Raw genomic sequence first — 15,154 nt, forward strand, 5'->3', positions numbered from 1 at the left:
TATCTCTTTGTTTATCCTTGCTTTCTCTGTGTGTGAGAGAGATGAAGCATAGAAAATCTTTATTTCCTAAATACTCTGCTATTATTACATAAATTGACGCCTGGGTTTTAGTTAATGTTAACAAACTGATATTAAATTAATTAATTTTTTGATTAAATGATTAAATTTTTATCACGTTTTTGGGGAAAAAAACAAGTCATGCTGAAAAATGTACCCATGGGACTTTTTGTCTTGTAAGAATAAAAGAATATTTTTTATTATTTGTTTTACTAAATCTTTCTCCTTTTTTCCCATCTAGAAAATTAAAAATCTGCAACCATTGTTCTGCTTTTCCTTTTCTTTTGTTTTTTTCTTTGCATTTTCTTGCCTCTTTTTTTTTAGTTTTTGGATTTTTTGGTTGTCCCCTCAAAACTAGGTTCTTTACCCTTTCATATATATATATATATATATATGAATTTAATATTATAAAATATGTTATGTTGTCTGTGTATGAAAGAATATAAATTATTTCACTGGAATTTTCTATAAAGATTAAATCCCAAATGTAGTCACCGTTCAGGTGAAGATTCTGGTGCTTCCCACCACCCCAACATTGCTCTCTGGATTAAAATTGATAATTGCTAAGTTCATTTAATGCTAAATTATTGTATCAATTTAAAGAAAATCATGGAATAAACCAGACTTATTATACATGCAAAATAATTGATGCTCGCTAAAGTAAAAACATTTAATAAAATTTAATATATTATATCCCCTCGCCCTTCGTTTAATTATGGAGTTCAATGAAGTGAACTTACCAAAGCTAATTTGGTGCAATATCCTTTTCAACCATATCAACATCTATTTTCCTTTTTTTCTTTAAAAATTTTTCTTATTTTTTCCAACGTAAATATACAGACCAAAAAGAGTATTTTAATCCGTATGATATTTCAAAATAATAATAATAAAAAATAAAAAATAAATATTGAAGTTGTCTAAGTTCAATTCATCCTTAGTTTTGGAGATTTTCTTGTGCAAATTAACTTTGACTTTGAGACTTCATATACGTCGTAGATTACCAAATAATAATCCAATATATATATATTAAATGAATTAGAAACCAACAAAATAGAAGTCCAAGAAAAAATACCGCTGAAAAATGCAAAAAAAAAAAATTAATGCAAAGAGTTCATAGCGTGCAGGGTTCTAAGTTGGACAAATTCCTTTCCCTACTACCTTTTACAAGCTATTTTAATTAGATATGTAATCCTTTTCATTATTCATATCAACACGGTGTTACTCGAACACGAACACAATAAAAAAATAAGTCAGACACGAATGTGTTCGGTTTCCCCCCAAGTTTTTCGATTGCCGAAAGGTTCTTATAGGATCCATATCTCTAAACAAACGTTGAACCCAAAGAAAACCGGAACAACATTAGTTCATGCCAACAATACTTATAAAGTTTGGTTTAATGTTTATCTTCAATGTAACCAAACTACTCTGTTACAAAGAGAACTACTACAAAGAAAGTGTTCATACCTTTTGAGTTTCAGTTCCTTCTTTGTTCACTGTTTGAGGTACATCATTGTCATCTTATGCTTGTCGAAATGCAATCTTAATCTCCAATCCCTCTGTTTACGACTTAACGGTCTACCCTTGCTGTCGGGGTCCCGGTTCTCCTTCACATCTGCCAACTTCCATACACAGACCTCTTGCTCGATCGAATCTAGTAAGAAGACCCCGCTCTTTTCTGTATGATTAGACTCCGTGTCTTCGATATAACAAACTCTCATTGTCATGTGTTTGAACCGGTCTAAATCATCCGGTACCTTAAGTAGTCTCTCTGCACCAGGAGATGATACCTTCAAGACCAAACGTCCTTTTTAGATGATAAATATAATCCTACTTAATCAAGGCAAATTCATGCACAAATAGCCACTTATTACCTCAAGACCCAAATCATCTGGTATTTCTCTTCGCTCTCCAGCTTCATCTAATCTTTTCTTATATTCTTGACTATAGGTCTGCAGTTCCTCCAAGCTGGGACAACCGTATCTGATGAAAGGAAGATTTGTCTTTTAATATAGTAAACCCTAGTGATTCAACTTCCATGTGCCAAGTTACATACATTATGCTCACACATACACATCGAAAGATTATCCATCACAAGACGACTGTATAATTCCACTGAAAGTTTTTATTTTTCTAGAGGAAAAATAGGGTATGATTCAATCTTTTTCTAAGTAATTTCTCAATTTTCCTTCTTTCTTCATCAGATATCATTGACTTGGGTCAAGCACAGAAAAAGTAAATCATAATTACTGAAATCCAACAAGTGAATAAAAAGGGACACCGGTTCTCATAGTACTGTTCCAAGTAAAACACACACACACATATATATATATATACACTTCAAATCATTCAGTAAAGGTGCTAAGGAAGAATACTCACTCATGTGACAATTTGTCAAGTCTGACATAAATGAATCCACGAGGTGAAGTTTTGAAAGCATAAAGTTTGAAGTCATCGCTAAACAGCTTTAGTACATCATGGGCAATAGACAAAACAGATTCACCCCAAGGAACACCTTGCAATACAACTCCACCACCATCCCCTCCATCACCAAGCTACATTAATAAGAGCAACAACTCGTTACCGAATGCAAGGTACACTGTATAGCTTCAAACAAAAAAACTAAGAAACTACTAGAAGAATTCGCGTAGCTAATCAAAAACAAAGCATTGCAATGGTCCCGTGATTCTCACAGTAATGTGATTTCTGCAACTACAAGGCGAACCTGACTGTTTAAGTAAAACAAAGCATTTGATGGTCCTTCCAGTGCTCGTGAACCTAAGAAACTAGAAATGATGTATACCTTGGGCTCTACGTCATCATCCTCTTCTTCCCACCCATCTGTGGTTTCTCCATCATCTCTATCTCTTTCATCTGCAAACACCAATAAGTTCAAAAAAAAAACAAACACAGTTACTGACACGGGACTTTTATCGAACACTTGGAATGCACAGAAGAAACAACACTAAGGAATCATACAGCAATCCGGGTCCTCTTCTTCTTCTTCCCGGTTATCGTTTTTATTATGGACGGAGGTCGTGTCGTGTAAAAGTCGGCGAGTGAAGGAAGAAGCGAAATAGAGAATGGGGTTCAGTTCGAGAGAAGATGCAACAGCAAAACGAGAAGAAGAAGAATTAAGGGAAGTGGGGAGAGGTAAAGGAGAAAGTCTGGCAGTAGAGGAAGATGAAGCAACGAAGCCCAGAGGAGGCCTTCGAGAGCTTCGTAATAGAGACCGGAATATAATTCCACCATTGCTCATTGTTCTGTTTTACTTTTACCGTCTCCCTATTCGGCAGCTTCTCACTTCATAAACCGACTTTCATCAGCTATAATCGGCTCGACTAAAAACGACGGTTTTCACTCTGTTTCAAGATAAAATGTGATTAAATATTGGGTAAACTACGTATTTAGTACCCAAACAATCAGTTTTAGTACCTAAACTTTCAATTTTTCAAAACCATACTTAACGTTTATTTTTTGTTTCATTTTAGTACTTGTTGTTTAAAACTTAACGCATTTAGTACTTAGACTATAAGTTTTTGTTCGCTTTAGTACCTAAACTTTCATTTTTTTTCAAAACTTAATCTTAAATTTTGAACAGATGTACTAAAATGAAATAAAAACTAAACTTCATGTATGATTTTGAAAAAATTAAAATTTTAGGTACTAAAACAAATCAAAACTGATAGTTTAGGTACTAAACATATAATTTACCCTTAAATATTTATTTGTTTCAAGCTAGTATATGTTCGAAATGCATTCATTCACCTGACAATAAAAGCTTAAATATTTTATAAATGTCGTATTTGAATCTGAAATCTTTAAGAATAATAATCATTCCTTTAATCACCGAGGTAGCTTGGTTTATATAATAATTATTTTATAATAGTTTGATACTTTTATTGTTTATTTTATATTCCAATGAATTTATTGATTAAAATAATAATTTAGTTTAGGGTAAAGTATACAAATGGTTCCCGACTATAGGGTGTTACTTTGTTGAGTCATTGACTATTAAAAGTTACAAAATGGTTACTCGACTATAGGATGTTTCTTTTTTGAGTCCCTCGACTATTAAAAGTTACAAAAATGTTCACCTCACTATTCATTATGTTATAAATTCATCATTTTCTATTAAAAAAAATATGACAATCTGATATGGATGTTAATTTGCTGTCTGAGATATGATAAAATCTAATCTTAGAATCTCAATTGATTATCATATCTCAAACAACATATTAACATACATCTTAGATTTTCGTTATTTTTATAATAGAAAATGACTAGTTTGGAACATAATGAATAATCGAGTGAATATTTTGTAACTTTTAATAGTTGAGGGACTCAATAAAATAGTGTCATATAGTCGAGTGACCATCTATGTACTTTACTCTTTAATTTAATGTAGTAAAACACGTTAAGTAACTTCAATAATAAAAGAGTATTATTCTACCTAGAGGTTCCGAATAATTGAATAGTTGTGTACTAAACCATTTGCAAAATATTAAATTGGAGCATGTAGTGAAATGTTGTTTTTGGGCCTTTCCACGTTAAAGCCCAATTTGTTTTATAAGTAGACTCGTTGTCCAACTCGCAATTAACTGCACAAGATAGGCCCTAAAACGTCTACATCTGTATATTAAAATACTCTTTAATGTTTACTAATATCAAAATATATATATTTGAGAAATAAATAAAATAAATTTTATTGTCCCCTCAATTGAAAAGAAATAGATATTGTTATGTGATAATTGATAAGTAGATATTATTACTCTCTCTATTTTTAACTTCGCTCTAATAAATTTCTAATTTTGCCCATATTTATGAGTACGCGGTTCAAATTTGATAAAAATAGATCTAAAACGAAAGATAAATTAAACAAAAAATAAATAAGAGGCTCGATTTTTTATTTTTAAAATCGATAAAAATTTAAACTTAAAAATTGATCCACTCATTAATATCAACTCGAATAATTTAAAATAAAATAAAAAAACAAATTATTGAATCAAATCAACTTTTGTTGAACCCTAATTTCAGTCAACCAATGGTCTAAAGTTGAGCAACTTTTGTATGGGATGATGATTATATGTCATAAAAAATAAATCCCAACATTCTCTTTACCTAGATTATGGAATCACTCACATATTATGATATATTTAGAAATATTCAACACACCATCAATGGAATAATAATATTTTTATAATTAGGTTTAGAATGATGTCATATATCCTTAAAAAATAATACTAAAATAATAGGAGACATCACCTTAAATTTGTTTTATAGAATTTTTATTTCACTAATAATATGTTATATGTATTTCTTATTAGTGTCTCTGTTTAATCATATTTTGATTATTTTTATTTTGGGTGTATCCTTAGGGTGTGTTTGGTTGGGGGAATGTGAGATTCCCATGGGAATGGAATCCACATTCCCCCGTTTGGTTGGCCGGGAATATCATTCCCGGTAATCTTACATTACAAATAGTAGATTTTTTGGGTATATTACCGGGAATGTCATTACCTTCATTTCCTTAGGTATTGTTAGATTACCGGCGTTTTAGACTAAAATGCCCTTAATTTTTTTCTTTAAAAAACATCATTTCTTTGTCATTGAATAATAAAAATTCTACGAAGGTTAAATTACAAATTTATCTTTAAACTATTTTAGATTTACAAAAAAGTCTATAATTAAAATTTTATAAAGTTCAGGGGTTAAAATAAAATTTTACCCTTTCATTAAACCTTTTTATATTTTCAATTTTGAAAAAAAAATTTATAAATTTTATAAATTTAATTTTTTTAAAGAAAATATATAAATATTTTCTAACTTGTTAAAAAACAAATATATAATAAGGACAGTTTGGTCGAATATATATTCCAATAATCTTTTAACCAAACACGGTAATCTTACATTCCTGGTAAACCAACCAAACACAAAATACAACATTCTCAGTAATCTTATTCCTTGGTAATCTTTTATTCCCACTGGTAATCTTACATTCCGTGAACCAAACGCACCCTTATAGGTTTTGGATTCACTTACACCGTGTAAATGTTTTTTAGTTTTACACATTTTTAGGACCATTGGATTGAGAAATATCAAAGGCTGAGATTAATTTTATGCTTTTTTTTATGTTTACAGTTAATATCTTCTAATTTTCTACTATTAATCTCAGTCTTTAATTTTTTTCATCCAATGTTTCTGAAAATGTGTAAAATTAAAAGAATTTTATACAGTGTAATTGGATCTTGCTCCATCATAGTGCCCGGTTTTTTTTTTTTTTGAGATTAGGGTTTAGGAAGATATTCATGAAATGATGGAGCAATAGTGTAAGGAATGATTGAAACTTTCGGCAGTAAGATCAATTGGATCCACTTTCTGAAAGGAAAGACATGGTTCCATATATATATAATGTTGATAATTATGGTGATGAAACGAAGCCGCACGTTCATATGATTGGATCATGCATGTCTTCTCTAATCATAAGTTGACGTCTACGTTTAAAAAACTAAACCCTAAATAAAGAGTATTTGAATATAGAAGTTTCCTAAAGCAATTTGAGACCCAGAGACTGAGCTTGTAAATCTCCAACAGCAACTAAAAGACTTGCACCAAACACGACCCTTTCACCAATGTTTTTCGTCGTTGATCGTTACGGTATTGATGTGACAGTTCACCATACTAACGTGATAATCCATAGTGTTAACGTGACAATTCATCTACCATGTTTGAGTTATCAATTTAGTTCAGTAAGCCATCGTCAGTACTATAACGATTAACAAAAAATATTAATCGAATGATTACATTAAATTTATTTTCTAAATTAGTATGTCGCATTAAGGTAAAATTAATACGAAAATCACATTATTTTTTTTAAAATACATTTTTACTTAAATTGTAATATTTTAAAATAAATCTAATATTATAATAAGAAGAGAGATACCATAAACCTTTATTCAGTAAATATATGTAGAGAGTGTTCCATCATTTTGTCCATAGTTTTCACAGTACATAAAAGACCAGTCCCGACCTAGACAAAAGATTATATATATAAAAACCATAAACTTAAAGATCACATCAAAAAGCTTAAAAAGCATACAAAACATAACCATAAACTCCTAAATGCAGCCCCCAAGGGTTCAAGTTTCAAGCAACCCTAGGCATTGCCTTGCACACCAGAGGGCTCTTCATTTCCATGGAGAGTTTCAACTGTTCAACCAACTCAACCTCTTTGTACTCACGAGGAACCCATTTGAAAGCTTGAAGCAACTGAGCTAACCAGAGATGAACGGTGGCTAACCCCATGGCTTTCCCTGGACAAACCCTTCGACCGGAACCGAAGGGAGCCAGCCTAAGATCAGGTCCCATAATGCTCACATTTTCTTCCATGAACCGCTCGGGCTCGAACTTCTCCGGCTCTGCCCAGAGCTTCTCGTTGTGTGTGATTGCCCACATGTTCACCATCGCTGTTGTGCCTGCTGGGATGAAACTGTCACCTATATGAACATCATGGATGGCTAAACGTGCCCATGAGAGAAGAGGACCGGGTGGATGAACCCTGAAAGTTTCTTTCACGATGGCTTGAACATAAGGCAGGTTTCGGATGTCAGTATCCGAAACCGGCTTCGAGTTCCCGACGACAAAATCGATCTCTGCTTGAGCTTTGGCCTGGATTTCTGGGTGTAAAACCATTCTAGCTAGAATCCATTCTAACAGAATTGCTACAGTATCAGTTCCCCTAAATATCATTTCCTGCAAATGACATAAAAATCATGAAACAAAACAACAATAAGATAATGTTGCGAGAAAGAAGAAAGTGAAAAGCTTACCCACAAGACAGCAATCATGTCTGACTCACTGAGTTGCTCATGTTTCTCCAAATCAAGCAATACATCAACAAAGTCTCCATCTTTGCTACATTCATCTCCATTAACCCTTTTCAGCCTATGTTCTTCTATGATCTTTTCAACGAAGACATTAACTTTTGAGACCAGATTTCTACATCTCCTCCTCACACCTTGCAAATCAAGCCGGTATATGAGAGGAAAATGGTCACTCCAATTGAATGTTCCCAGCAACTCGTACCCTTCACTCACAAGCTCCTCAAGCTCAAACCCTTCGTTAGTTTTCTCAAAGTCATAGCTTTTACCAAACACAGTGGCCATCACATTGTTCAATGAACCAAAATGAAGCACCCTTTTAACCAAGACTTCACCTTTGGATTTCATCGAACAGTTTATCTCTTCAACCATTTTAGCACCGATCTCACGCCTGGATCTTTCAAGGGCAGCGATTCTCTTTGGACAGAACAAATGTGTGGCTGAGATACGTCTCAAGTTCCTCCAATACTCGCCATAGGGAGCAAACCCCATTGCTCTATGAAACAACAACTCGTAAGCCGACTCCTTGACCGGCCTATCGGCAAAAGCTGAGTTGTTCAGAATCTCCCTCGCGGTTTCCGGGTCACTGGAAACGATAAACCGAGTGAACCCGACGGAGAAAGCCATCAACTTGAGCGCGTCAAGAGCTTTAGCGAGTTTAGCTAAAACACGGTGAGGGGTGGCGCCGGTGAACACAGTGAGTAATCCGAGAACCGGGAAACCGAGTGGGCCAGGGATCGCAACGCTCGTCTTGGACCTATAACGAGCCCATGCAAGCCCTCCTGGGGATAGCCATAAGGCAACTGCTCCGACCAATAGAACAGACCAGACAAATGCTTCGAAGCTCAACAGAGGTTGTTGAAACAACAGTAAACCATGTTCGAGTGACATTTTTGTTGCACTTCCTCTGAGATGGTGTATTCGACAAAAACTGATCTTGACAAGTGTAGAGCGAAGGGTTTTTCTCGAGCTTTCTCGGGAAAAAGGAAAAGTTTTCTTGGGGTAGTGCAATTGACAGAGGAGTTGAAGTGAAGGGGTTTAAATAGAGAAGCGGGACAGGCGTAGGATAGTTAGCAAAAAGCAGAAAATTTAACCATGGTAAAAGAACTAACCATGGTTAAAAAGTATATGAATAAATTCCCGGTTAATTTCTTGTTTTAGTCCCTCTATAATACTTTTGAAATTCAATCACCATACCTTACTTGAAATTTAATTTCGCATAGTATTTTGTATCACAAAATTAAAATATATATTATTATTTTCAAGGATAAATTACACTGGACGTTTAATTATTGGTTTAAATATATTATTTTGTTTTAAAAATTATTGTTGAACATGCTTTGATATAACATATTTAAGGGTAAAATATTTTTGGATTTGATTGAATTTATTCAAAGTTTTAAAAAATAATTCAAAAAACAACTTTCCTAGGTAAGCGTACCGGTATTGTTCTTATAGTATCGATATCGTATGAACAGTATCGATATTGTTCTTGTAATATCGATATCAAAGGTTAAAGAAATATCGATATTCTCGTGGCAATACCAATATTGTCTATTGTTTTCAAATTTGTTCAGATTCCAGTAAGTAAAAATGGTACCGATACTCAAAGGAGTATCGATACTGGTGTATAGTAGTATCGATATCATAACCCTTATATCAATACTCATCCTCCGAATGGTAGAAAACGACTAGTTATTTAAAAGCAATATCGATAGTCATTAACCGAGTATCGATACTCCCTATTATAGGTAATTTATTTTTGTGGAAAATTAATCATCAATGACTAAAAAACATCTCAACGACTAAAAATGGCCTCAAATTCATTCCGACATATAAATATAAGTTGAGGACACTTGAAGAATGTTACACAACGTACATATCCAAGCATTGATCATTAAGAGAAAAGCCTTTCACTCTTTTATTTATTTTTCAAGTGTGTTTTGAGCTTAATTGTGAAAACATATTCATTTGAGAGGTTTATTGTTTATATATTTTTTGTCCTTTATAAAAAAGATAATGGTTGTATCTTAGCCATTAAAAAGATAGAGATTTGTAAATATTACTTTTTAGCCTATAAGAAGAAAGAATAAATTAGTGAATTTGTTATAAATCTTTAGTTTGGAGTTAAGATATTAGATGTAAACTTAGTCTAGAAGTTAAACCACTCTAAATTTTTATGCCTCAATTTTCTCATCATTCCTCTATATCCCTAAATTTTTATTTGACCAATTCACCATCTATTGGTTATTTTCAATTGATCAATAGAGTATAAAAAATCATAACAATTGATATCAGAGCTAGTCACAATCAACGGTGTAACAATCTTATGAAGATCCTAGTAGCTCTCTATCAAATTCTTATTCATTTAAGAAGATGACTTCCACATCCCGCGCGTACCATCTTAAGGATTCACACTCCATCACTAGGTCACCCTACTTCAACGGAACAAATTATTCTTGTAGGAAGAATATGATGACGTCGTTCATCCAAGCTATCGACCTTGCAGTTTGAGATGCCATCGTCGACGGTTCTCTCGTTCTTCCAGAGAATAGTTTATATTATGTCATATAACAAGTACTTGAAATATTATACTGCCATACCAATGCTTAAAAGTAATGATAATATCATTAAATATTATTAAAATGTAATTTTATCATCTCTTAATTATTAAAATAACCACTAACTCAAACACCAATCAAATTTTACTTAAAAAATAAGTGTTTATAGCATACAAATAGTCAAAGATAATTTTATAATTTTTAATAATTTATAACTGAAATTATCTACTTTTACTCTTATATTTCAGGGTCACTTTGGGATGTGAAATCCGAAAACAACAATTCCTATAATCTTTAACAAAAGTGGGAAATTGGGAATCGCACTTTTGCTCTCAGACATTTTCCAAATGTGATTATATGATTCCAGGCTTCTCTTCTCTCTCTTTCTATTCCCGGGCTACGTGTGTTTTGTGATTACGTAAGAAATATTTTTTGACAGTGGTGTCATGATCTGAACACGATGAGGATGAATCCTAGCCGTGCGATATCTGTCCAAAGATGATGCTGATGATCTGATCGTCATCAAAATGTTATCGGTTTTGCAGGAGAGAGCATTAGGGCTTTTCACGTGGGCGTGCTTAGTGGGTATATTATCATATTCTAAATGGGGCGATTTTGCTCATTACTGGTGTAAAATTCTTGCTCATATTCAAGACATATCTGATCATCTTTAGCTAATAACAGTTGTAGATTGTGGTAATTGATTAAATTTGTTATACTTCCCCTTCATCAAGTTTCTTTTGATTATTGTTCACGGACACAGTAAGGACAAGTAGTGTCCTTGGTCCCCCAAAAAATATAAAATGATCTTTCAAGTCCTTCAAAATGTAGAGGTATTATAAATCGGCAAAACTCACGAGATATTGCTGTGAAAAAAAATAATTCACGTGATAATGTTGTCCAATAAATAATTATTCAAATGGTGTGAATTATACAGTGCATGGATTGGTCGCCATGCAAGTCAAACGACCTTGTAGGTCGCCATGCAAATGGCTCGAATTCCTCCGTGATTCTGCTGAAATCACGATAAAGGTGGCTCTGCCTCCCTCACCCCTGTCTCCCTCATGCATGCAGTAATGAAATCACGATAAAAGTGTTCTATACGAGCTGTGGTGAGAGGATGAAGCTTTGCATGTGCCATGCACGTCGGAAGAGGTTGTCATGCACGTCGGAAGAGGTCGCCTGCATGCAGTGGGGAGCAGACGAGCATGCAACGGGGAGCAAGGCACAGGACAAGGTCGTCCAGCGTGCATGGCGACCTACAAGGTCGCCTGGTGTGCATGGCGACCTATGCTGGGAAGCTGCCACGCCGTAGGTCGTCCGGAAGGCATGGCGACCTACGGCCAACACTGTGCAATTCGCCCTATTTGAACAATTAATCTTGGGAGTACGTTATATTGTTAAATAAAAAATTCGAGAACGTTATCTCGAAAGTTTTGCTATTATAAATCAGTATAACTAACGAAATTAAGGGTTTTATTTGTTTCGCGTAAATATTTTTCGCAAAACATTTTCTTAATTTTTCAGTATTTGATTGGAGAAAAACTAATTGATCAATGTAAAATATTTTCATGATCAACATAATCTCCTTTGCACTTTTTAGAAAATGACTTACAGTCTGATTTTTTTAAGTTATTTTTCGAACTTTACACTCTAAAAAATAAATAATCAAAATAATTTTATTTTATATATCTAATATTAATATAACATTTTAATATCATTTTGATTAAAATATTATTTATCAAAATATTTAAAATGTATTTATTAATATTTTTAATAATATAATAGTATATTCTTTAAAATATTATATTTTTACTTTAATAATTTTTAAAAGATTCTATTTAGAAAAACATAATCCATTTTATAAAAATATATTTCAAAAAATATTTTTAATGAAACAAATGGACAGACCTAAGTTGAAAATGGTAAGTAGAGCATAATGTAAAATTATATATAAAAGGTAACTGTAACTCTGAAACCCTACAGCTGGAGTGGGAGAGGAGAGAGACAGGTGATGAAAGAACAACATAATTGATTCGCAGAGGTGTAAGATCATTTATCATGTTGTACGACGGATTACGACAGTGGGTTTTGTCTGGTTTCGGTGGCTAAACCCCATTGCTCCACCTCCGAACATCGCCAGCCCACCTGTAGCTTTCAATGCCCACTCTCGCAAGTGAATGGTCTTCCTCTTCCTCTTCCTCTTCCTCTTCTCTCTTTTACCATCTCTGTTATTCACGTGATTACTGTACTCATCGGTCCTACAAAAGAAAATGATTTCTCAAAGGCAATGGCATATGGCTCTTTCATGGACCAAATGATGAGGCCAAAGATTCAAAGGCAACTCAGTCCCACTTGTTTAAGATGATTAGTTGTTATATCATTAAGATATGCATCTGGTAAACTAAAAAAATGATTTAGGATGTACGGTTAAATTTAATATTAATTTTATTATTATAAGTATTTGATAATATATTAAAATATTATTTTATTAATTCTTTTCATTATTAAAAATTACAAATGGTTATTCAACTGTTAATTACGTTATAATCTCGTCGTTTTTTTTTTGTTAAAAATGACGACCATCTAAGTTACAAATTAATATGAAGACTGAGATATGATAGTCGCTTGAGATTTTAAGTTTAAATTTTATCATATCGCAGTCAATATATTAACATCCAATTAAGAATACTATCAATTTTTTAACAGAAAAATATGAATTCTGAACATAATGAATATCCTGGTGATAATCATATAACTACTAATAACTGAGGGACTCAACAAAAAAATATTATATATTCTGAGGTCTATTTTATAAATTTTAATAGTCAAACAATAATCTATAGTAGAAAGACTATTAGTGTACTTTATCTTAATTTTTAATATCAATTTAATTTATAATAAAACATAAAAGGTATTTTTGTCCTCTACAATTTTGTGATAAAAAAAGAACTTGTATGAGGTGTTCTATTAATACCAATTCCGACTTCTACATAACTCATAACCCTACTCTAGTATTTTTATATGTGAAAGGAAAATCGATATAACTACGCGTAATATGTGGGAAATATAGCAATATGTTTTCATTAACTAACGGAGCTCTGCAAATTAGATGTTTTGTGCATTTATGTTCCAACATTATACGAAAACAGCACCATCATCATCCACAACTTACTGCTTCACCCCAAAAATCAACAAACAATACTCACATTGTCAAAGATATTAATCATTATCAAGGCACAATCTCATTTACTACCTCCTTGCACCCCACCGAAAAGGTAGTCCAGAGAAGATCCACCTCCAGGGGCAGAATGAACCTTGGTGGAAGGTCGATCCTGCATCCGTGACAAACAGGTATTGGCATAGGATTTCGATGACAAATAACCGTTCCGTACGCTTAAAATCTTAAAGGACTTGTGAAGCAATCATAACTAGGGCCTAGGGGATATATACCGTAATGAAATTGCAGTAGTTCTGACCATCAGAACGCATGTAATTGTTTGTGGAAGAACTGTTATTAATACCAGCAGGAACTTGCTTGGTGACATCTACTGATTCAGGAGCAGAGGCAGGTTTGGGGATGGCCAGTGCTTCGGCCGGAGCGGCTTGGGAGTTGTTTGCCGCTGGTTTCGGAGCTTCTCCGCTCCCAAACAGATAGCTCAATGAACTCTGCCCACCACCACTGCTAACTCCACGGCCCATCTTTTCTAACTTACTAGGACATACAGGGAGGAGACAAACAGCACAAAGTAAAGAGTCTAAAGTCCATTGAGTTTAAAAAAGGTAGGGAGCCATAAGCCATTGGAGCAGATGAAGATGGTATGAATATAAATCAATTGATATCATACAGCTAGGCTAAAAGAAATTCCCCAATTCTCAGCCATTAAGGATAACACTACCACACATTGTGAGATCCAGTAAACATTTGTTCCGTTACAACTTAAATTGATTTCGAGTTTAACACACATTACTTGAAACCGAGCCGATTTGATGCACGAAGAAACTAAAATCATTCAACAAATCACAGCACAAAAGTTAAAACCCTAAACATCTAGGCGTGTTCCAATTGTGAATCGAAGAAACCAAAAGATTATCATAAATTCCTTAGTCAAATCAAAATAAGTCACCTCTTTTTATTCCACATTTCACTATTGTATGACATTTATAATATAATTACTCGCTAAAGATAAAATAAAGGCAAGTAACTTATATTTTCACAGAATTTCCAGTACTCAGCTCCTAAAAAAGGATCCATTAATATGCTTACAGCAGTATCGACACAGTTAAACAAATAAGAAGAAAGCAAACGCCACAATCCAGAACCTCTCAACTTTCTCTTGCACAGCCAAAACAACAAAATTCAAACAAATCAAAGGAACATAAAAAATGAGCAGCCAAAGCGAAAAACATCAAATCATATCAAGAAACTGACGGTTGAACTCACCGAGTACAACACGAAACCTTATAAACGCGAAGGAGAATAAGGAGAGATCTAGGGCTAGGGTTTTGAAATTACCTGAAAATTCCTTTGGAGATCAGATCTGGATATAAGAGAGTGGAAACAACAGCTGAGAGTGACAGCAACAGCTTACTGAAGAAAGACAACGAAATGCGAGCGTTTCTATGTATGGAACTAATGATTTTAAATTTTAAAGGGTA

General features: G+C 33.5%; 3 protein-coding genes across 4 annotated transcripts; all 3 read right to left on the reverse strand.

The window, feature by feature from the left end:
* Positions 1 to 42: 42 nt before the first annotated feature.
* Positions 43 to 3,380, reverse strand: LOC120170930. The gene is made up of 6 exons (XM_039178767.1): positions 3,034 to 3,380; positions 2,858 to 2,928; positions 2,434 to 2,609; positions 1,929 to 2,037; positions 1,522 to 1,844; positions 43 to 57 (listed from the first exon to the last, which is right to left on the reverse strand). Exons 1-5 carry the CDS (start codon positions 3,311 to 3,313, stop codon positions 1,548 to 1,550), a joined length of 933 nt encoding a protein of 310 aa, XP_039034698.1. The 5' UTR covers positions 3,314 to 3,380; the 3' UTR covers positions 43 to 57; positions 1,522 to 1,547.
* On the reverse strand, positions 2,904 to 8,917 carry LOC120170929 (cytochrome P450 78A5-like). The gene is made up of 4 exons (XM_039178766.1): positions 7,884 to 8,917; positions 7,113 to 7,806; positions 6,068 to 6,072; positions 2,904 to 2,915 (listed from the first exon to the last, which is right to left on the reverse strand). Exons 1-2 carry the CDS (start codon positions 8,823 to 8,825, stop codon positions 7,201 to 7,203), a joined length of 1,548 nt encoding a protein of 515 aa, XP_039034697.1. The 5' UTR covers positions 8,826 to 8,917; the 3' UTR covers positions 2,904 to 2,915; positions 6,068 to 6,072; positions 7,113 to 7,200.
* A 4,702-nt stretch (positions 8,918 to 13,619) lies between these two features.
* LOC120170896 (protein SPIRAL1-like 1) lies at positions 13,620 to 15,095 on the reverse strand. 2 transcript variants are annotated; one of them, XM_039178738.1, is made up of 3 exons: positions 15,012 to 15,095; positions 13,949 to 14,210; positions 13,620 to 13,830 (listed from the first exon to the last, which is right to left on the reverse strand). In XM_039178738.1, exons 2-3 carry the CDS (start codon positions 14,195 to 14,197, stop codon positions 13,741 to 13,743), a joined length of 339 nt encoding a protein of 112 aa, XP_039034669.1. In that variant the 5' UTR covers positions 14,198 to 14,210; positions 15,012 to 15,095; the 3' UTR covers positions 13,620 to 13,740. The 2 variants fall into 2 exon arrangements, with proteins under 2 accessions (XP_039034669.1, XP_039034668.1); XM_039178737.1 differs by having other exon boundaries at positions 14,957 to 15,074.
* Between the last annotated feature and the right edge of the window lie 59 nt (positions 15,096 to 15,154).

This window comes from Hibiscus syriacus, unplaced genomic scaffold (genome assembly GCF_006381635.1).
Source record: "Hibiscus syriacus cultivar Baekdansim isolate YM2019G1 unplaced genomic scaffold, ASM638163v2 tig00111798_pilon, whole genome shotgun sequence".
Classification (NCBI taxonomy): domain Eukaryota; kingdom Viridiplantae; phylum Streptophyta; class Magnoliopsida; order Malvales; family Malvaceae; genus Hibiscus; species Hibiscus syriacus.

What these genes read in the sequence shown, in the direction of transcription:
- LOC120170930 (XM_039178767.1), bottom strand. Translation starts at nt 3,313, where the DNA reads ATGAGCAATGGTGGAATTATATTCCGGTCTCTATTACGAAGCTCTCGA. An exon ending in AGAAGAGGACCCGGATTGCT is followed by an intron (nt 2,929 to 3,033) that starts GTATGATTCCTT and finishes TGGTGTTTGCAG; the next exon opens with ATGAAAGAGATAGAGATGAT. An exon ending in CAGATGATTTGGGTCTTGAG is followed by an intron (nt 1,845 to 1,928) that starts GTAATAAGTGGC and finishes TTGGTCTTGAAG; the next exon opens with GTATCATCTCCTGGTGCAGA.
- LOC120170929 (XM_039178766.1), bottom strand. Translation starts at nt 8,825, where the DNA reads ATGTCACTCGAACATGGTTTACTGTTGTTTCAACAACCTCTGTTGAGC. An exon ending in ACATGATTGCTGTCTTGTGG is followed by an intron (nt 7,807 to 7,883) that starts GTAAGCTTTTCA and finishes TGTCATTTGCAG; the next exon opens with GAAATGATATTTAGGGGAAC.
- LOC120170896 (XM_039178738.1), bottom strand. Translation starts at nt 14,197, where the DNA reads ATGGGCCGTGGAGTTAGCAGTGGTGGTGGGCAGAGTTCATTGAGCTAT. An exon ending in ACTACTGCAATTTCATTACG is followed by an intron (nt 13,831 to 13,948) that starts GTATATATCCCC and finishes TCACGGATGCAG; the next exon opens with GATCGACCTTCCACCAAGGT.